Source organism: Thamnophis sirtalis, unplaced genomic scaffold, assembly GCF_051295495.1.
Source record: "Thamnophis sirtalis isolate CommonGarterSnake01/CBP01778 unplaced genomic scaffold, rThaSir2_p1.2 scaffold_3, whole genome shotgun sequence".
Classification (NCBI taxonomy): Eukaryota; Metazoa; Chordata; class Lepidosauria; order Squamata; family Natricidae; genus Thamnophis; species Thamnophis sirtalis.
This window is the reverse complement of record NW_028261383.1, coordinates 73,757,055-73,780,246: the sequence shown is the minus strand read 5'-3', so window position 1 is coordinate 73,780,246 and position 23,192 is coordinate 73,757,055. Positions and strand designations below refer to the sequence as shown.

At 33.9% G+C, this 23,192-nt stretch overlaps 1 protein-coding gene across 12 annotated transcripts in view; it reads right to left on the bottom strand.

Annotated features, from left to right (window-relative positions):
* PBRM1 (polybromo 1) overlaps positions 1 to 23,192 on the bottom strand; it is a 57,291-nt gene that overhangs the window by 24,958 nt on the left and 9,141 nt on the right. For 5 of the 12 annotated variants that reach the window (XM_087709174.1, XM_087709176.1, XM_087709177.1 and 2 more), the window contains 17 exons: positions 22,654 to 22,809; positions 20,586 to 20,683; positions 19,249 to 19,396; positions 18,592 to 18,735; positions 18,296 to 18,412; positions 17,058 to 17,126; positions 16,421 to 16,519; positions 15,884 to 15,999; positions 14,430 to 14,525; positions 10,218 to 10,309; positions 9,783 to 9,999; positions 8,902 to 9,043; positions 7,973 to 8,070; positions 6,012 to 6,288; positions 4,713 to 4,818; positions 2,713 to 3,355; positions 2,030 to 2,241 (listed from right to left, as the gene is read on the bottom strand). In XM_087709174.1, coding sequence (XP_087565300.1) covers positions 2,030 to 2,241; positions 2,713 to 3,355; positions 4,713 to 4,818; positions 6,012 to 6,288; positions 7,973 to 8,070; positions 8,902 to 9,043; positions 9,783 to 9,999; positions 10,218 to 10,309; positions 14,430 to 14,525; positions 15,884 to 15,999; positions 16,421 to 16,519; positions 17,058 to 17,126; positions 18,296 to 18,412; positions 18,592 to 18,735; positions 19,249 to 19,396; positions 20,586 to 20,683; positions 22,654 to 22,794 — 2,815 coding nt within the window. In that variant the 5' untranslated portion in view covers positions 22,795 to 22,809. The remainder of the gene's footprint in view (positions 1 to 2,029; positions 2,242 to 2,712; positions 3,356 to 4,712; positions 4,819 to 6,011; positions 6,289 to 7,972; positions 8,071 to 8,901; positions 9,044 to 9,782; positions 10,000 to 10,217; positions 10,310 to 14,429; positions 14,526 to 15,883; positions 16,000 to 16,420; positions 16,520 to 17,057; positions 17,127 to 18,295; positions 18,413 to 18,591; positions 18,736 to 19,248; positions 19,397 to 20,585; positions 20,684 to 22,653; positions 22,810 to 23,192) is intronic. The other 7 variants (XM_087709178.1, XM_087709179.1, XM_087709171.1 and 4 more) reach the window with 3 other exon arrangements.

The following is a 23,192-nucleotide window of genomic DNA, read 5'->3' as shown; positions in this document are numbered from 1 at the left end:
TTGTTTAGTATATTTATATCCTACTTTATCTCTACAAACTCAAGGTAATATACATGGTGTGTGTGTGTGTGTGTGTGTGTGTGTGTGTGTGTGTGTGTGTGTGTGTGTTTGTGTGTGTTCTCATTTTATCCAAAGAGCTTTTTGAAGTAGATTGGACTAATCTACTAGATTGACTGCTATTTACAGTTCAGCAGTTCAAATCTCACCGGCTCAGGGTTGACTCAGCCTTCCATCCTTCCGAGGTGGGTAAAATGAGGACCCGGATTGTTGTTGGGGGGCAATATGCTGACTCTGTAAACCGCTTAGAGAGGGCTGAAAGCCCTATGAAGCGGTATATAAGTCTAACTGCTATTGCTATATTGCTATTGCTAATGATTAATAACTGTTTCAAAATCAATTTATGCTTAGTTGAGATTTAAGTGCTGGACCCATATCCAACATTTACCACTTACACTAGGCATCTTAAGCAATCCAAGTAGTCTTCAACTTACAACAGTTCACTTAGTGACCGTTTGAAGTTACAACGGGACTGAAAAAATGACTTATGGTCTTTTTTCACAATTATGATGGTTCCAGCATCCCCATGGTCACATGAGTTACATTCGGATGCTTGATAAATGACTCACATTTATGATGGTTGCAATGTCCTGGAGTCATGTCATCCTCTTTTGCAACATTCTGATAAGCAAAGTCAGTGGGGAAACCAGATTCACTTAACGACTGTGTTACTAATGTAAGAACTGCCATAATTCACTTAACAAATGTGGTGGGAAAAGTCGTAAAATAAGGCAAAACTCATTTAACAAATTTCTCACTTAGCAACATAAATGTAACAATAATATAGAAGCTATATTAGTTATAAGCTGTAAGTTTATTATATAAGCTATCTAATATAGCTTATATTACTATTAAAATATCAACATGAACATATTACTTTCATGTTAAGCCTGTTTGTTCCTCTAATAAAAATACAGTAAATTACCTCTTTATTTATATTGTTGTACTGGCAATATGAACAGGGAAAGTTGCATGTAATTGCAAACACTTATACCACAATATATTCTTTTGTCATTCTAAATAGCATTAGCAAAATGTCAGTTAATACAGTCACAAATATTAATGGAAAGTTAAACGTATTCTATTTATTTTTCTTTTGTTCATTTATGTCAGATTCTTGAAGACTGCCTAGACAAAGTTCCTGGAATTTTCTTAGCAAAGTTTTTCAGAAGTGTTTTTGCCATTGCCTCCTTCCTAGGACTGAAGGAAAGTGACTGGCCCCAGGTCACCCTGCTGGCTTTGTGCCTGAGGAACTAGCCTAATATCTTAACTTCTACAGTATATTTACCAAAATAAATTTAGTTCAATTATTTCCCTGTTGTAATCTACTCACTGTCTTTGCATATCTAATCTTACATAAATCCAACACAGTAAGAAAACCTGAACTCCAAAATCTAGCCTTAAGTCAGGTTGTGGTCTTACCGATATACTATTCAAATAGGTAATATAGAGAAGCTATCTGAAGTTATACAAACAATTTGATACAAAATTGTTATCTTCTATACAGCTATTTGAAGAAGCCGAGTTATTGAAGCTGCAAAAAAGTGTCTGTCAAATCAACCAATATTAAATATGTTACTGTGAAATACCACTAACAAAGCACAAATGTTGATGCTGACTTCCTCACTAACTGTCATATTCTTTCAAATATTTTTTTTTAGGGAAGATTCTATTAAAAGTTTGAAAATATCTGCGGAATAATCTATATTCCATAATACTGTTTGCCTTACACTAAAAATTATATACACTGAAATTCTTGCTATCAAAATCTGAAGGTAAATGAGAGCTGAATTATAAAGACAGGATTTTTTTTAAAGAGACTCCCCTACATTTAAAATTAATTTATTATTCTTCATTCTACAGGGCCCATTTTGTAAATTATATTGATAATAGAAATCAATCTTTATCCAATCTCCCCCTTATAAATGATTATACGTCAATAGAAGTGTCATGATATACACCATACAGTTACCTCTCTTCTCCTCTTCTCTTTTAAGTTTGTCCTCTTCCATTTCTTTGGGAAGTTTTTCCTTCTTCTCTTTTTCTACATCATTATGTAGATGTTTAGTAGTGTAGCTAAGGGCTGGTGATAACAGGATCTCACCATTTTTGCAGAGTTCATCACGGATTTTGATAAAGAACTGCTGAAGTTCCACAGCATCCTCATAAATCTCTGAATCCGTCCTTTAAGAAAAAGAATAACATGTAAAATGCTAACCTATAAAATGTAATAACTTGAGCATGAACACATTATAAATATTATTCGTATCTGCTGCCTTTCGGGTCCAGCTTTGGATGTAATGAGAAATGTCAAAATGAAATGAAATAAAAAACCTACAATCTAAATAGTTAAAAAAAAAACATTTAAATTACTGAGGAACATCTAGAACTAAATGTACATATTATTTTAAGTGATATTACAGTAATCTAAATGTCACAAGAAAATTCCAATCAGAATGACAGTGTCTATTTTTTAATCAACGTTTGCACACAAAATAGACATCATGTAAAACCTTCAAAGGCCTTTAAAAATCAAAAACAAAATTCACAACCATTTATAAATCAATCATTTCCCACATCTTGCAAATGCTTTATTATAAAAAGGGCTTTTCTTTATTTTAGTCATAGTCACAGCAAAAGTAAAGTACTACTTACCGGTTCATTCTCCTTGCGCGTTCCAGTACTTCAAACATATGCTCTTGGAACAAATCCAATCTTCTATAGCGGTTATTCTCTACATTTCTTCGTATGATGTCAAAAGTCAAAGGAGGCTTGTTTGGGAAACTGGGGTCAACAGCAGGAATTTCAGCTAAAGAGTCACTATAGCACCTCCCCTCATCATCCTGGTGACTCATTACAGAGACAAAAAGGTTATGGATAAGTTCTTGAATCAGCAGAGTTACATTTGGGACATGAGAATCTTCATCCCCTTCTATATCTCTTCTAGTCTCAAGCAAAACTTTATGTAGCACAAGTGCATCTTTGTAAATCAAGGATTCAGGTTCATTGTAAGTGCAGGCATTATTAAACATCATTACAAAATCTTCAACCATAGAATCAATATCCTGATATTTGTTGGCCATCATGTGACTTCTTATTTTCTCCATATCAACTGGCTTTTTAATTGTCAGATAATAATCAGGAAGCTCTGACCGTGATGGAAGTCGTAGAAAAATAGCACTGAGTCTTCTACCTCGCTTATCTGTATAGTTCTTCACAGCTTCATATACTTCATTAAGCTTCTGTTGCATTGGAGTCATATATTTTGATTTTTTAGGAGAGATGCCAGTTTTTCTACCTAGGGAGATAAAACTAAATTTTGCCATTTGCAATATTGGTTGCTCAAATATTAATAGGATTTCTGACCAGACAGATCTAACTGATAAGATTTTTTATACTTTTCAACATACTCTGAATGTTCCCTCACAGTGGCACACATGACATGGTACATTCAAAGTAGTGGGAGAAAAAATATTACAAGGGTCAGGTTAGTTTTGCCAAAAGTAAAAGGCATACTTGTTAGACATCACAACCACAGGAATTTAACAGATAAGTATTGCCACATGTGGAGATTCTTCATTACGTACAATTTTGTGACTGCACAAAAAAATAAGGCTAAAACCTATTATGAGTCCTGTTTCATAAACATTAGAAACTTCTGGGTCACGACACTGATCACTAAGTATAAAATGCAGTACTAATATTTAACTCTGAATCATTAACAATTTATATTACTAACTAAAGCCATGTTCAGTATTAAAGGCTTACAGTAAATGCTATTAAAGCAAAATATGATTCTACAAAATTAAAACAAAACACAGTTGTAATAATAATTACTTCTTTATAAATATCACTCTAATGTATTTCCCTAAAATCTCAAAAGTGCATTAGAGTCTTGCCTCATTTTAGGGCATTTTGCAAGTTTTCAAGGATTAGAATGGGAGACGTTGGGTCTCTGGAAGACATCATTTACCTGAAATCTTAGAAGGCTGGATTATTGTCCATCATTGCCTTAATCTAACATTAGCTGTTAGAATGTCTTATGTCCCAGAAATCTAGCATATGAATTTAATACATGTAGTTTATTTGGATCAAATTATTAGGATCCTAATACTGTGATATTCACTATTATTAGGATCCTAATACTGTAAACACTTCACTATAATTGAGAAAGATTTATAAACAAGCAAAAGATTACCAAGCAAAAATTCAATATAATTGAGAAAGATTCATAAATAACAAAAAATGAATGAGTAATAATGCTCATTTACTCAACAGCCATGGTGGCGCAATGGTTAGAATGCAGTATTGCAGGCTGACTTACTGCTCACTGCCAGGAGTTCAATTCTGACTGGCTCAAGATTCCCCCGCCTTCCATTCTTCCAAGGTCAGGAAAATGAGGACCCAGATTATTGGAGACAATATGCTGACTCTGTAAACCGTTTAGAGAGGGCTATAAAGCACTGTGAAATGGTATATAAGTCTAAGTGCTATTGCTGTTTATGCATCTTTCTTGATTATATTTAAAAAGTAAGCAAAAGTTTTAGAGTATATTCAGTTTGTATTTTGAATAACCTATTTCAGTAATTCAACAAGTTTTCTATCCACAGTATAAACATCACCTATTCAAATGAAAATTCACAAGTATTACTTACTTAACTTTAATTTAGGGGAAGCAATCTCATCATCTTCAAGCAGAGGTCCCAATTCTTTTCTTTTTTCTTTAAGAATTTTCTCTAAAATATGAGCGTCATTGTAAACCTATTAATCATCAAAAAATTAAAATTAATTCATAATAAAAATGTATAAAGCAACAAATTTATATGTAAATATGCTTTTTAACCATGTGAGCCTGGTGTGTTAGCTAGCACTGGTGTAATATCCATTAATGGCATAAATGGTAATTGCCAGAAGGCTGATTAATAACTATTTATAATATATTTAAGGATTAAAGTATTATTCCTTAAATTGTACTAAGAAATTGGCAGCAGGTAGGCCCACTATAGCCCTAAATGTAAATCTAAGAGCATCTTTCTAGAATAAGTATGTATAATGTGAAAGGCCTTTTCTTAATTGAGATTTAGAGGCTCACTCCAAAATCTTATTTATCAGATTCTTATGTTCCATGTTCACATGTAATACTGATTATTTCATACTCTAAAAAATATTACAAAGTTACATATAATGTAAAAAGTAGATAGGAACTTGTTTTAATCCTTTTGTTAAAATACCCAATGCCAGTACTATAAAGCTGAATGATTCAGGACCAATGAGAAGAAAAGCTAAATAGTCCATCGAATCTTATATTAATCTACCTTTTAAAGAAGGATAGCATTTAAAAGTTCATGCAGTAAAATTGCTAGTAACAAGTAGCCTGGTTGGTACAGTGGTACCATGCTACTCAACTGCTTTGAAACTGAATTTTGATACGGTACTTACCGTTGATTTGGTTCTCACCACACAAGCTAGAACTTGTTAGTGTCGGCTGTTATGTGACTCACTACATTATTCCTTATAGGAAAAATCTGCTTAGTACTCATCGTTTTTGGTACTCATTGCACCTCCCGGAACCAATTAATGAAGAGTACCGAGGTACCACTGTAATCTATTATTTCTGTATCAGCATGATAAACTGATTATTATCAAGCAATAATTTTATTGCAAACTGTAATCTGATGCAATAGACTGAGAATTATTTCTAAAGGACTAAACAACCCTAGTAACTGCAACCATTTGTATCCTATCCTTTGCTAAAAAAAAAAAAAAGCCCTCATTGCTGAGATGTTTAAAAAAGGCAGCTTTGAACAAAACCTACACAAGGAGCCTACACAAGTATGAAAAATATTGTGAAATTCATATAATAAAATTCCAAGATAGGCTTTATTTATGGTAATTTACAGAGTAAGCTAAGGGAAATATGGATAACTTTTAAAATATCTTTCCTTCAGATATACCTGTGAGCCTTCTTCATTATAATGCCTCGCATTTCGAAACATTAACCTCATATCTTCTATCATAGCTTCTTCTCCAACATATTTGTCACTACGGATATTATGTTCTATTATTTTTAAATCCATTGGCTCCAAAATAATTTTGTAATAATCTGGATAGTCTTTTTTTGAAGGTTTCACCATAAACAGCTCACACAGCCTTCGGCCTGTTCCAGGTTCTCGTGCTTCAAGAACAACATTATATAAGATTTTCATTCGCTGTTTCTTTATATTCTTCTTACTGTTCAGTTTAAAGAGAGAGAGAAAGACTATTTTAATCTTGGTCTATGAAATCAGAATCATTTGCTGTTTTCTTCCATGGAAATCTATTTATTAGATTATATATTATCTAGAGTATGTATGCATGAATAAATGAATAAAGAAAGTAAAAAGGACTGACCCAGATTGGATGTTGCAAAGTAAAAAGGTCTAATGGAAAAAAGAAAGGACCAGAGATTTAACAGCTTAATAACCTCTACTGAAATTTTATATTGTGTGACTTTCTTGACAAAGTTGATTAGATTTACATAGCCAATTTTTAGAGATGCAGGTTTATTTAAACAAAGCTTGCTGTTCTATTACATTAACCCAGAATAGGTTAACCCAAAATCTTAACATATTTCTTTCTTTCTGGGAACAATTATCTTATTTTCTAATTACCTGAAATCATCACTCAGACTTTTAAGAAGCCTGAAGCATATCGTCAGTGAAGATCTAAGATTTTAAATTTAAGACTGAACTGAACATCTAAATAACAATGAAGAAATGGTTCCCAAGAATAAACAAAAAAGAACCCAGACAATTTGAGGACTCCTTCTGGATTCATAGCTTCTATCCTGAGAGCAGGTGGCACCCATGCCCAGTAGGACAATTTCATTTTATCTGTCAATTGCACCCATTCCTGAAATGGGACATTCATAATCACTCATGCCATAATCATCTCCTAAGCAGATTCATTGTTATGCATTCTACGCAGAGTTGCCCATGAAGGCCATCTGGAAACTACAAGAGTGGGCAATTATAGGCACATCTTGGTACTCCTTTTTTACACTTCTGTTCCACAAGCTACAGTGGATCTCAGTGTACTTTCCAGTGGCATTCAAGGTACTAGTTGTTCCCTAGAAGCCCCACCATTGCATAGGACATGGTATTTGCAAACCACCCCCTCTTATGGAACCAGTTGCACCATTTGCCAAACTTCCTCAGATCAGATTGTTCTGACCCTGCTGGCCTTTTGTAAAGCATTGAGGGCCTGGATGTGCAACGCCTGGGGTTCTTGGGGTGGGATGGCCAGCTGAAAGGTCTCTATTAATTGTTTTGTTTAGGTTTGTCCTCAGTGACCATTACTGTTTTTCTTCATTCTTGACAATTTTTTTTAAAAAATTGTTTTAATATTTTGTTAGCCACCCACAGTTACATTTGTGAGATTAGCAGCCACATATATCAATTTAAAGTTAAGTAAGTACAATTCTTTGTAACTTTCATGGCTGCTTTGAAAGGTGTTTTTGTGTGTGTGTATGTGTGTGCGCGCACACACGTTTGTGCAGACAACACTTATATAGCAAAGATGTTGTGCACATACAATTATGCAGGTTTAGCTTCTGAAGTAATTGTAGCAGATTTTCAAAGGACATAATTATGTTAGTGTTTCTAAAAAAAGTGACTTGTTTGTATCATTTAAAAAAAAACCTAAGGATCTCTTTCTAATACTTTGCTTGGTTCTATAAATTACATTTCTCAGAATTATGTATTGTGTTTCAAAGTAAAGATTATACAAAATTTCAACAGGATATAGCAGACAATTAAACTATGCATTTTTTGTCTTAAAGACATTATTGATGAGATATTTGATGAGAATAACTGAGAGTTAAAAAAACCTACTGTTGTCCCAAACACAGACATATACTATATACTAGTACAAATACCTTTTTCTTTTTGAACTCCCAGCATCTGATGTGGCAGAAGATATCATGCTATCTCCATCCTCAATTTCATCTCTTCTAGCTAGTTCTTTCTTCTTTGTCTAAAATATAACCAATCATAGATTCAATTCACATCACTGAATATGCTGAAATGCATCAATAATAAGCTACATTCATTCTGCAAGGATAAAAATATCAGTTTCATGCACTGAGGAACAGTTTCAAGTAAAGCATGTCTAGTTCATTTGTATCATGGGAAAACATTAAATATTGGACCTACCTAAATAAACCATTCTAGAAAAATGAATTAAGTAAAAACTTTATGCATAAAAATACCACACACATTTTACCACATTGTGTAAAAATACACAATGATTTATTAGCATTAACCACCGTAGGACCACTAAAAGTCCTTTTCTTGAGAAAATGTGTAAGATGAGGCTTATTTAAAAATTGGGAACATTTCCATTATTAATTAGGAAAAAAAGATTTTAAAAGGTTCAAGGTTCAAGGTTCATTTTATTTATATGCCGCCCTATTCCCAGCGGGACTCAGGGCGGCGCACAAACCCAAGGGAGGGGAAGGGAAACACAAAGAACTACAACAAAAAAGTACAAGGGAATTTAAAACAACCAACAGCCACACGATTCGAGAGGGGAAGGGAACTCATCGACCCCAGGCCTGCCGACACAGCCAGGTTTTAACGGCTTTTCGGAAGGCCTGGAGAGAGGTGAGGGTCCGAATCTCTGCGGGGAGCTCGTTCCAAAGGCCGGAGCCGCCACAGAGAAGGCCCTCCCCCGGGTAGTAGCCAGATGACATTGGCCAGTAGACGGAACCCGGAGGAGTCAATAGTTTCTTCCAGTTTAGACAATTAATGAACCAAATGCTAATTCCTTTGAATATAAACTGTGGAAACAGAGTACAAATTTTACCTGCATAACCTGTTGCATTTTCAAAACTCTCTTATAAATGGCTGAGTTTGGAACATTATAACGCTTTGCATTTTCAAACATCAAGTTTAAATCGCATTCCAAATGGTCGAGGGTTTCATATTCGTGATTCTTCAGTTTTGTTCTGTAGAAAAGACAATATTTTATCACTGCTGCAAAAAATACATTTTTTTTTTGTAAAGCAGAATTTGGCACTTTAAAGTGCCCTCCAATTTTAGATTTAATTTCTGCTTGAGGGTTAAGAGATACAAATTTTGCAAAATGATTTCTTCAGCACAAGAGAAAATAAATTACAAGCAACATTCTTTATTTGATATTACTAGGCTTGCAACAGACTTTAATACAAACTAAGAGAAGACGTCAAGAGAGAAAGAGATGCTGAAAGAGTTCTGAAAGGCCTGGATGCCAATGTTTCATTTACAAATGCCTACAAAATAAAATTCTGATTGGTTTTTCTAGTTATTAAACAATACTATTTTCCCTTATAATTACAACATGAATAAAGATAATAATAACTAAGACAAAGAATTATTTTATTTAATTTTATTAGATAATTTTAAACTTATTACATTATTTTTTTACAAATAATAATTTTGCCCAAATGTTAATTTAATCCTAATTTCATATTCAATTTTTGTCTGTGTTTAAATTTAGCTAGCTGTAAAATTCTGGGCATTTAGAATATTTATTGTTGGATTGTTTAAAAATCAATCAATCAAAAAAATAAATAAATAAAATTATTTTGGTATTGATGGTAATGGCATAGTTAGTATCTTAGTATATAAAAGAACCTTTTTTTCTTTCAGTTGTTGAAACATCAAATTTGTAGAAATAAAACGTAAAAATGCAGAATACCATTTTACCTGATCTGCTGCAATGAAATAGGCATTTTGATTTGTTGATAATAATCAGGATATTTTTTCTTTGAGGGCAAATGAAAAAAGGGTTCCGAGATAAGTTGACCCTGGTTGTTTCGGCAGTTTCTAACTGTATCATAAAGTTGATAGAGAGGATTGGATGTATCCATAAATGAAACAATGCTTTCAGCTTCAGATTCTCCTTCTTCATAACGGGCAGCAGCTAGGAATGACGAACAGAAATATATGCTGTTACTATATTTTTCTCCTTTCCCTGTTCATATGTTCTAAATATGACTAGCGCACCAAACTGAGAGTTGGATTTAATAATTTTGATTCATAAAAAGACGTTTGAGTGTATATTTCATATTTTTAAACAAATTCTAATATCAAAGAAAAAAAATTCTTAGCAGATATGAATAGTGTTTCTTCAATTCCTACCAGCTAAAACAGCATCTTCATCACTTTCAGATCCATATTGCAGTGTCATGGTTATTGCTGATAAACGATCGCCTTGGACAGCTCTTTTGTTACTGTGAATTTTTAAAGGAAAGGCAGGAAATAAATGAAAAACCCCTTATGATGAGAGTATAGCATCTACATTTAAAATAGTAGCTATACTGGCACAGTATAACAAATACAGGTAGAACTGAAGGTTAGCTCTTCCTATGAATTTTTAAATTATTATTATAAACACAGAATCTCTATGCTGGGCTTTACAGGAGCTAATGCAAGATTGTTTTGACTCTCCAGAAGTCTCTTGCAAATTTAACATACTGTAAAATGGTGGGTTCCCAAGAGGGAGGGGGTGTATTTCATAATAATAAGAGGCAACTCAGTCAAGATATTATGTGTCAGACAAAGAGGGTGAAGACAGCCCCTCCCTAATAGCTTACGATGCAGATAATGTACTCAATCTGGCAAGATTATATCTGTGCATGTGCAACAAGAGACTTAGCTTGGAAGAATCATGATGTGTCTTCCTTGGCTTTGGGCCTGACATGTGCCAACTTTTATAAGTTAAAAATGAAGACATTTTCATTTTATGTAAGGTTGAAAGCCAGATGAGAAAATAATACAATAGCTTTTGGGGCAGTATTCTTAAATGCTATTGCTAGACTACATTAAAGGAAAAGGAGTATATTTGATATTAAATGCTACTTAGTCCAAAACAAACTCAATATTTCAACATAATTATAGTGTTGGTCAATTCTTTTCTTCCTAGAGTGGTACGAAAGAAGAACAACAACAAAAAAAAAAGTTGGCAGATTGCTTCATGAGTGATACCTAGACATGGGTATTTTTCTTTGGTCTTTGAGAGAAATGTGTACTTTCTATTGAGTTAGTTAAAAAAGGGGGCCACTGAAAGGGAATTCTACTGAGAAAGTAAATGCATTAGATTTAGATGAACATTCCCTTTTTCTTGAACAATGAGGAAAAGGAAAGGTGAGCCTGGACATTCTTACATGAATAATATACCTGGTTTACATTGTAGGAGAATCATGTTAGTAGTATCTATTTGGCAATACTGTATTGTTTCTTACATTATGGAACTTCAGTTTGTTAACTCTAACCAAAATCATAAACCTGATGTTTTCAAATATATTGTGCTTTATTTTAAGAAACAATGAAAACAATTAACTTTTATGTTTTATAAATTCTTTTATAAATACTGTATCTTCATATGACAATAACTGCTGCGTTAATTGTCACGCAACAGACAAAATAATTGTTGGTGTTTAGGACTAACAAGTGAAAGGCAGACCTATTACATGATTTTTCCCCCTAAGATCCTATCTGCCACCTGTAATTTATTATATTAAGGGTGCCAATTATAAATTTAACAATGTTCATTTGGTTAATTTACTAATTGATGGAACATGGCAACTCTGATTTCAAACTAAGGCATATAATCCATCATCCTCTTATCTTTTGGGTTCAGTGAGCAGGCTAGCAAGACAATTAAACAATCTGACTGATGCCCTACAGTCCCCCTAATTTCCCCAATACTGGTTCTTTGCACTGACTGAGTCAGTATCAACCTTGGCTTGTTCAAATTCAGGAGACACAACTATATCAATCCCTTGCAGGGAAACATTTCATGTTTAAATTTGATATGGCCTTTTCTATAACACAACCAATAGGTGTTTATTGCACATATTCCTCATCCCTTCCAGCTGTCAGGAAAGTTCCATAGCATACAGATGATAGTAATTAAAGAAAAGACAATGTCTCATTTGAAGAGAACACTATTGGCTTTTCGATTATAATTTAAAAATACAGATCTACCAACAAAAACAAACAAATAAGCAAGTAAACAAGCAACAATTGGAGCAATTGGGAGTTCTCTAGCTACATGATTCCTGATCAGAATTTGGGGAGCTGGTCCATATATCTGAAAGATACCTAGAAGCTGGTACAGATGCACCTTGCCTTGTGGGTGGCTTGACAGAGAGCTCATTCAGAATATTTAAAGGAAACTGAGGCCTATAATATATGAACTATGCATCCATCTATTATTTAGCACATTTATATAGCCACCCATCATACATTAAACTCTGGACAGCTCCTAACTAGCAATTATAATTTTGATAATAAAGCAACATGTTGTTGTTGTTGTTAGTTGTGAAGTCAGGTCCGACCCATCGCAACTGCATAGACAATGTTCCTCCAGGCCTTCATGTCCTCTACCATCCCCTGGAGTCCATTTAAGCTCACGCCTACTGCTTCAGTGACTTCATCCAGCCACCTCATTCTCTGTTGTCCCGTTCTTCTTTTGCCCTCAGACTTCCCCAGCATTAGGCTCTTCTCCAGTGAGTCCTTCCTTCTCATTAGGGTGGCCAAAGCACTTGAGTTTCATCTTCATGATCCAGTCTTCTAAAGGGTAGTCAGGCTTGATCTCCTCTAGGACTGACCAGTTTGATCGCCTTGCAATCCAAGGGATTCACCGGAGTCTTCTCCAGCACCATAGTTCAAAGGCCTCAATTCTTTGGCACTCAGCCTTCTTGTGGTCCAACTTTCACAGACATACATTGCAACTAGGAAAACTATAGCTTTGGCTATATGCACTTTTGTTGCAGGGTGATGTCTCTACTTTTTAGTATGCTGTCTAGATTTGCCATAGCTTTCCTCCCCAGGAGCAATGTCTTTTAATTTCTTGGCTGCACTCCCCATCTGTGGTGATTTTGGAGCCCAGGAAAATAAAATCTGTCACTGCCGCTATTTCTTCCCCATCTATTTGCCAGGAATTGAGAGGGCCATGATCTTAGTTTTCTTAATGTTGAGTTTCAAGCCAACTTTTGCACTCTCCTGCTTCAAGAGGATCTTTAGTTCCTCTTCACTTTCTGCCATTAGAATAGTATCATCTGCATAACTGAGGTTGTTGATATTTCTCCAGGCAATCTTAATGCCAATTTTTGATTCATCTAGCCCTGCGTTTTCTCATGGTGTGGTCTGCATATAAGTTAAATAGGCAGGGTGACAGTATACAGCCTTGCCAGACTCCTTTCCCAATTTTGAACCAATCAGTGGTTCTGTGTTCAGCTCTCATTGTTGCTTCTTGACCCGCATATAGGTTTCTCAAAAGACAAATAAGACGGTCTGATACTCCCATCACTTTAAGAACTTGCCACAATTTGTTGTAATCCACACAATCAAAGGTTTAGCATAGTCAATGAAGCAGAAGTAGATGTTTTTCTGGAATTCCCTAGCTTTCTCCATGATCCAGCATACATTGGCAATTTGATCTCTAGCTCCTCTGCCTCTTCGAAATCCTGCCTGTACTTCTGGTAGTTCTCGATCCACATACTGCTGGAGCCTAGCTTGTAGGATTTTAAGCATAATTTTACTAGCATGTGAAATGAGTGCAATGGTGCGATAATTTGAACATTCTTTGGCATTGCCTTTCTTTGGAATTGGAATAAAAACTGACCTTTTCCAATCCTGTGGCCACTGTTGAGTTTTCCAAATTTGTTGGCAAATTGGGTTCAGCACTTTTACTGCACCATCTTTTAAAATTTTGAATAGCTTAGCTGGAATACTGTCACCTCCACTAGCTTTGTTGTTGCTCAGGTTTCCTAAGGTCCATTTGACTTCACATTCTAGGATGTCTGGCTCTAGGTCAGTGACCACACCGTTGTGGTTATCAGGGATGTTAACTCATTCTTGTATAGTTCTTCTGTGTAATTTTGCCGTTTCTTCTTCATCTCTTCTACCTCTGTTAGGTCCCTACCATTTGGGCCCTTTATCATTGCCCATCTTTGCATGAAACATTCCCTTCATATCTCCAATTTACTTGAAGAAAATTTTCTCTGGTCTCCCTATTCCATTGCTTTTTTTATTTCTTTGCACTGTTCATTTAAGAAGGCATGCTTATCTTTTCTAGCTATTCTCTGCAATTCTGCATTCAATTGGGCGTATCTTTCACTTTCTCCTTTGCCTTTCGCTTCCCTTCTAATACATGTCTATTAAAACCATATATAGTTTTTAAAAACTTCAATCAAAGTTACCAAATGAAGCCATACTTCTGGCTTTTTAAAATAAATGCTTACTTTTTGCTACATACATATAAAACTAACAAATAATATTTAAGGGGTAAACCCACCCGCTGAAAAGATTAACTGATTGAACTATAGCTAGATACTAAGGACTCACCGGTAATATTTATTAGCAGTATTTCTTTCATCAACAACACTGCCTTTACCCTGTGAGGAAGGACTTGTTAGCTTGGAAGCAGTCAGATTTGCAGTCCTTTATGGAGAAAAAAATAAGCCACAGAGTGAAAAGAAGAAATCCATCAAAAAGCCAAGTTAATACACAATTAAGATTCAGCTCTTTTATATAAGTTGCACTAAACAGATTGCACTAAACAGGTAAATATATGGTTGAATGTTACTAAGGTTTGTAAAATCAGTACACTTTAGGCATAATAATAGGGCTAATTTTTAAAGTTAAATTATTCCATCTATTGGAAGTAAATCCAATTGATTTCAGAGTGAAGTATGCATGGACAAACAGTAGTCTCAGTTTTAAACACTATGTTATTTTAACTCCAGAGAAAATGTACATCCAATTGCAAATATATATTAAGTAAAAGCACTCTTAATTGACATTGGGATGTTTTGGACTAAGTTATTTAAAAATAAGATAAAAAACACCTCAAGATCAATTTTAAAATAAATTATGCAGTACAGAAATAAAAAACCAGCTATTTCACATTCATAATAAAACATAAATATAAAAGCTAGGGAACAATTTTTTATGTATTCAAATCTGTTCAACAATTAGAAAGAATACTAAATTCCAGCTTATATAACATACAAAACATAAAACACCCCCCCTCCCCAAAGGATAGAAAAAAATCTCAAGTAGAAAATCCCAAAATATAAACTAAATTATGTTTTCCAATTCTATATTTTCTGGATTTGAGGCCTAAAACTTTGCATCTTTATTTTTTTTTTCTGATCTCATTCATAATGTAACCAAGTAAACTCAACTTTGACTACATAATATAAACCAGTATTTCTCAATCTCAGTAAACGTTAAGATGTATGAACTTTAATTCCCAGAATTACCCAGCCAGTATATAGATATGGAATATATGGAAAATCTAGACATAAATTCACTAAGAAAGTTGAAGCCTATGAAAAGAGGATTAGGAGTGTGTAAAGCATTCCAGTCATGCATTGCAACATATGAGAGCACAAGCAAATTATTAAAACAGCCATATTGTCTGTCAGGCTTCTGTAATGTGCTACTCCTATACATTAGAAATACACTTTATTTGAATGCTATGCATAGTCCTAATAATAGGAGGATTTAATATTCCATGATTCCTATTTTTTTAAAAAAATCTAAACTAAGAAATAGTAACACAAATCTTCACTATCCTGAACTGTAGATTAAATTCTTCAAATTAAGAAGCATGTGATGTCATGTCTGCTTAATATAATCTTAAATCAGATCTTGCATCAGATCATAATACTGTGACATATTCTTTAATAGACATTTTAAAGAACTTCACTATTTCTCCACAATTGTGCTACAGAAAATTTTAATATTTAACACATAAAAGTTAAAATCTTAACTAAAAAAGAAAATATCAATACCTTTCTATATTTCTATTCTGCTTACAATACCTGACTCGGAGACTTGATTTAGTTAGTTCTGAATGCTCAATTTCTGCCTTTTTCATATTAAATATTTTCTTTATTGCATTTGCATCCTGTTAAAGGAAGTAAAAAAGGAATCTTTAAATGAAGTTGTATGTATGTATGTATGTATGTATGTATGTATGTATGTATGTATGTATGTATGTATATGAAATCAAAATAACAAACAAGTTTGGGCTAAAACTAAGCTTTGATTCAACTTGTGACATATTGGCCAAAACATTTCTAAATATTGACCTTATTGTTAGCATGTAATGCTGCAAATTGTATGGACTCTATTAAAGTTGGTACAATTCATTGGTAAGAAATGTTATGTGAAAGCCATAATCATATTTATGTATATTTTAAAAATAAGGTCCACTATCATTTAATTTCATTTAATCCATACAGTGTGTAGAAATGTATTCTTAAATTGTAACTGGAATCAAAGTTTTATCTTGTTTCTACATTAACCAAATAACTCTTTTAACCAACCTTGAATACTTGAGATCCTGGTTCATTATAAGTTTTGGCATTTTTAACTAATAGATCTATATCCTTGGTCATTGCATGAATGCTTTTATAGCTCCCATTCTACAAGTAAAAGCAGATTAAAAAATTGATTTTTTTTTTCTTATTTAATATGTATGATTTAAAACTTTGCTCTCTGAACTTCAGAGTTTTTCTGTCATTTACATTATCTATACAAACATTATGATAAAGTAATATATAATTAGAAACAAAACTACAAAAATTAATTTTACCATATAAATTAAAAGAACAAAAATAAACAATTTAAGAAAAATGTCACTAATAGTCTCTAAATAAGTTCTTTCAGAAAACAAGAAAACAATGGTAGGAAAAAATTTCTTAAGCTAATTTTGTCCTAAGTTTTGTAAATTTTTACAACAGGTCAATAGGTTAATCCATACCAATAGATTAAACATTTCCATGATTTATAAATATAATTTTAAAACTCAGTACATTAAAAGTTATAATTAATCTAAGAAATCTATCACCTGAAAACAAATGTATTGCTTTAAATTTCATCTCTTTTTAAAACTGCTTCACCTGAATATTCACTCAATATTCACTCAATGTTCAAGACAATACCGCCAAATTTATACTGCACCTGTATCCGCTGAGCGATGGTCTTCAAATCTATGGGCTCTTTAATTATTGCATAATAATCAGGATATTGCTGAAAGTTCAAAAAAAATCCAAGTGATGCCATGTGAAATTTAACATTGATCAATTAACTATTCTACATCCTGCAGAGCTTTTCTATCTGAACCTTACCAGTTAGTATCAGTGACATACACAATTTTTGTACAGTGATGTTTTCCACCACTGGTCTTAGGACTATGCTTTTTGATCACAAACATTGTTTACCAGTTACCACAATACATACTTAGCAGTCAAGTTCTCCAGGCTTTGGAAGATACTAATACTAATAGTATTAAAATTAGTATCAAAATACTAATCATGTTTTCTGCAGTCATTTTGCCCTGTGTCAAAGGAAGGCTTCCTTAGTACGATTCAGAAGGCCCCTTTGCCACACAGACTTTAGAGTCTGTGTAAGATTTTAAACTGGAGGGTGGGTTGGTGATTGGAGATCTGTCAATTAATTCATTGCTGGGAAAGGCACTGCTTAATATTGAACTCTGGAAGCCCAGAGAACCCTAATATATTCAGCAAATTAGGTCTAGCTCTATACCTAGCTCTATAAATCTGCAAGTTTCTACTTTGTTATTGTGATTCTTTCTTTTCTTTGTCTCTGTCTCTGTCTCTCTCTCTCTAACTATCTACCTCAGGCATTATCTGAGGACTGCTTCAGTCCAGCTATTTTTAAAAAAAAAAAATCAAATAAAAAAGAAAAGTTAAAACAAATAGAAAGAAAAAGGAAAATGATACCTATATGTTACATATACAGTTAAAATGGACACATTACAGCATAGTTTTAGACTAAGAATCAAAAGAGATCTTATTTACTTGGAAGAAGTTGGAAGTTATTTTTGTAAATATTTTCATTTTCCTTTTTTTTCCCCTTTAAACCTCTTTGCATTTCTATCCCTATTCTCTTTTTAGTCTTTATATCTTCTCATTACTTTATGTTGTTTTTTTATCTATATGCTTATAACATTTCATAAAATTAAGAAATGTTAAAAAATGAAAAAAAGAAAGCATGCAATAGGAAAATGGTGTTTGCAGAGTCCCCCCACCAAGAAATGGTTTTCCTATTTTCTGTCTCAACTCAAGCTGTGCTTTTGATACTCATGTTCAGATTTCACTTCTACTAATAATCTTGTACTGAAATTGTTTCAATAAAGTGTATTATCATTATAATTGTTATTAGGTATTGTTACTTACCACTTTAGAGGGAAGCTTCTGAAAAAGTTCACTAATAAGGTGGCCTGATGGATTTGTAGCTACAACTACTGCTTCAAGAAGTTGTTCAAGAATTTCTTTTAAATAACCTGGAGAAGACTGATACAAATATAATCCTATAAGGCAATTTGCATAATGGAGTAGGAGTAAATGTAAATATTAAAAAATGTGACTAATACAGTTATGCATACTTTGGCTTGGTCACAGTTAATACAATTACAATGGGTATTGTACTGAATCAGTTATACTTATCAACAAGTAGCAAATTTTATACTTACTATTTCAGATATAGTCCCTTGATTGTCATGGCCTTCATCCTCATCTTCATCGTCATCAGCCTCTCCCTTCTGAACAAATTCATTTTTTGTGCGTAGATATAAATCCCATAATTTGCAGGCAGCCTTATATTCAGGAGAATCTGGCTGTGTAACAGAATCAAAACAATATTCTATGTTTTTAAATCAACAAGTAAACAAGGATACTTTTAATTAAAATAGGAAAGGTGATTTGGGGGCACTTGCTTCATCTCTCAGTGGCTCCATAATCTAAGTAGATGTTTGTCGCTAAAACATTTTACATTTAATCATTCTTAATACACACACACACACACATATATATAAATACACACACACACACACACATATATATATATATATACACATATATACACATACACACATACACACAGACACATATATATATAATTTCCTAAATCCTAAATATATATTTTAAGGAAATCACAATTATAGTATTAATATCAGATAAAATATGTCATTAATTATATTACAAATGAAAATAAAGACTATTTTGTCTAATTATCAGCTTTTGAGAGGCTTGAAATGACCTTTTACATCTATTTACTTAACTTGTACATAAATCAGCACTAGAAAATATAACCCATGACTTTTAAAACTTTTAAAACAAAGGACTATCACCTTATAATAGGATTTTGCATTATTAAACAGCAGTTGGAAGTCAGCAGTTAAGACGTTCACATCATCATATTCCTCCATTTTTAACTTTTGTTGGATCTTCATTAAATCAATAGGCTGGGATACTACTTCATAGTAATCTGGCTGATTTCTGTGGAAATAACACATTGTTAGGCAATTAACAAAAAATTCAGTGCTTGCAACAGGTGTTAAAATATATACTAGATTATTCTACTCAAAAGCTAGAATAGTTTTGTCAATTATATCAATAGTTACATCAGCATAATAACAAAATAATTGATTTCTGACATCAGCACTGTTCCCTGAGCTATTTTTATTACAGGAAGTCCTCATTTAACAACTAGGAGTGGCAACTTCACCGCTAAGTGACACAGTTAAGTAAAACAGCATGTTATTAACAATCTTTCTGCCACAGTTGCTGAATTGCTAAAGTCTTCCCTAAGTCATCACATGACCGTGTCTTCAAATTTTACAGCTGGTTTCTCCACTGACTTCTGCTTGCTCAAAACTGTCTGTGAAGGATGCATATGGCAATTATATGACCACAGGACACTATAATGGTTGAAAATTTCTTCCAGTTGCCAAGTTCCCAATTCTCAATAATGTAATTGCTGGCATGCTGCAATGGTTGTTAAGTTTAAGGACTGGTTGTAAAGATACCAAGGAAAATTTCCTGCATCTCATTTCCTTCCTAAAACTTGCAGAAGCCTCCTGCAAGGCTTTCCTGAATTCTCTTAAGAGGTATGACATATGAAAAGAGGGCTCTATCATTAGTATTTTTTCACTTAACGTATCTTCATGTATTATTGTTTTTATAAGCCATACTTCTGTTGAAATGTAACAACTAAAACAGTTCCTTCTATTTATGAATTTAAGTAACTTGATCATCCAAATACAAATAAAACATAAATACTAGGAGTACATCTAACGTCTTCCTTTGAACCAAGTACAAAACAGGTTGGTTGAAGTTTGAAACACTTCTAAAATGCCCCAAATAGCAGTTTTGCACTTACACTAAAATACACACATTGCAATAGCAATAGCAATAGCAGATTTTTATATACCGCTTCATAGGGCTTTCAGCCCTCTCTAAGCGGTTTACAGAGTCAGCATATTGCCCCCAACAACAATCCGGGTCCTCATTTTACCCACCTCGGAAGGATGGAAGGCTGAGTCAAACCTGAGCCGGTGAGATTTGAACCACTGAACTGCTGATCTAGCAGTCAGCTGAAGTGGCCTGCAGTACTGCACTCTACCCACTGCGCCACCTCGGCTCTGGATTACTTTGGATTACTTATCAATCAACATTTCAAGCTTACCGTCTTTTGGGGGCCCTAATGAAAAGTTCACATAAAAGCCTTCCTTGTTCATCTTTGTAATCTCTGATTGTGTTGTATAATTCATGGCAAACAGCAATCTAAAATAGTAGGGCAACAGAAAAAAAATAAAAGTACATTTGCAGTGATATTGAGTATCTGTATAACACTATACTTCTAATATTCAAAACATTTCATGTTTCAAAATCATGCAGCATTTTTCCTTTTTAGAGATGGGCCAGCAAGTACAAGGGACAATACCATGTAACATTTCATAAAATACTGGTGCCATAGGAGAGATAGGATACATTTGCTTCCAGAAAAAATAAATTTAAAGAAAATATGATTTTTTTTATGACATCTTCACCTGATCAAAATTTACCTTGAAAATTTAAGAAAGTGTTGTATGTGTGTCTATGTATTTTGGGTAATTTTGTTATAAATGCTAAACCATATGCTATGACCTCTAAGAAACCGAGAATTTCTTAATTTGGTCAGTTTGGCAAATTGGAAAAGGAACCATCAAAAGGTTGCTAAGTTATGTTTCACCATGCTTAGCTACGGTCACAACAGAGTCGTGACCGTAGCTAAGCATGGTGAAACATAACTTAGCAACCTTTTTTTCTTTTATCGCTTCCCAATTCATATCTGAAGGAGTCTTAAGTCATCCTTAGCAATTTCATTGTCAAAGCTACATTTGATAGGCTCCCTAAACCTAAGTGTCGATTTCAATTCTGTGCAGAAAATAAGCAATTATAACAGCCAAAATCAACCAAACTAAACAAAACAAAGAAGTCCTATTTTATTAATTTAAGGATATGCTGGGGAAAGGGGGATTTTATTTGTCTGTGAACATGTTAAACAATTTATATACAAATAAAATTCATTTAAAGGAAAAAAAACCTACTTTTCTTCCACCTTTTGCAAGCTTATGTGCCAAGACAAAGTTTGCTCAGTTTGGGGTGGGGAGTCTGCACTCTCAAAGTGGGCAGGGACAGTTTTTCTTAACTTATTGTTTTATATTATTATTTAAAATAAGGTTCATCATTATTTTATAGCAATAGCAATAGCAGTTAGACTTATATACTGCTTCATAGGGCTTTCAGCCCTCTCTAAGCGGTTTATAGAGTCAGCATATCGCCCCCACAGTCTGGGTGCTCATTTCACCCACCTCAGAAGGATGGAAGGCTGAGTCAACCTTGAGCCGGTGAGATTAGAACCGCTGAACTGCAGATAACAGTCAGCTGAAGTGGCCTGCAGTACTGCACACTAACCACTGCACCACCTTGGTTCTTTTTATAATAAAACAAAATATTTCTGATGCTAGAAATACTCCTAAGAAAAATAATCAACACCCTTTTTAAAAATATCAGCAGACATCCCTATGACACTGAGAAAAATCAGCCTAATATAAGAAGGTGGTTAGGAGATTTTAAAAATCTTAAATGGGGAAGTTTTCACCTGTTATTTCCCTCAACTGCACTAACCTCGCACCCCACCACCACATCAAAGTCTGAATACTCTGACCTCAACAACCCTGGAAAAGCTGTCAACTTCAAAGAAGAGGGTGAGTTGAATCAATTATAAACGGCAAATAAATGTACAGGATGTCCTCATTTACAACCCCCAATGCAACTAGGACCGGCCACTTGGTTGTTAAACAAAGCCGTCACTCCATGAAATATGTCTGTACTTATACTCTCACTTCAATTTTTCTTTGCTTTACAAACCTGCTGCTAAACAAATTTAAGCATCCTAAAATAGCAATAGCAATAACATTTAGACCTTTATATACCTCTTTACAGTGCTTTACGACCCTCTCTAAGCGGTTTACAGAATCAGCATATTGCTCCCAACAATCTGGGTCCTGTTATGTTAGAATGCAAAATATTCTGATGCTTCATTATTCTCCAATATGTATGCATATCACTCTAATTTAAAGGGACAATATTTTTAAAGCCCCAAGAAGTTAAAAGAACAAAGAGTTTAACAATTGCTTTCTAGTGATATAATAGACTGTTGCTTTTACACAGTGACTAGGCTAGAAAGATAGACATGTAAGGGTATTTACAGGATCAACTGTTGGGAGGTTGGAGAGTCTTCTCCGCTTCCTACTTGGACCTGGTGTGTTTGTGGAATGGTGACCATCATCAAAATCTCCTCCACTGGCACTGCTAGAAGGAGAGGTAGCCCTTCGCCTCTTTGAGCTCATGGAATCCAACTTCTTCTATAATGAAGAAAAATGTTCTTAAACTTGGAAGGTTTCAAACAAAGAAAACATAAGATAACACAACAGCAAATCCAATCTACAATTCAATTATTTGATATAACTTACAGGTATCCGTGTGTATTTTGTACGCTGTGTATTTTGAAAAAATGTGGCTATTCTGAAAAACTAGCTCCACACCTATTCACACAATGGCTGCCACTGTGAGCATGGCTAACTAAGAACAATGATGAGACACACTGATAAGGATCTATTCCCACTCCCTCCAGCAGCCTATAGGGCATTTTTGCATACAATTTTGTGGGCTTGGAACATGTCTCCATAGCTTCTTTAGATTCACTTTAAATCCCATAATTCTGATGTCCATGCTGTGTGGGGAATAG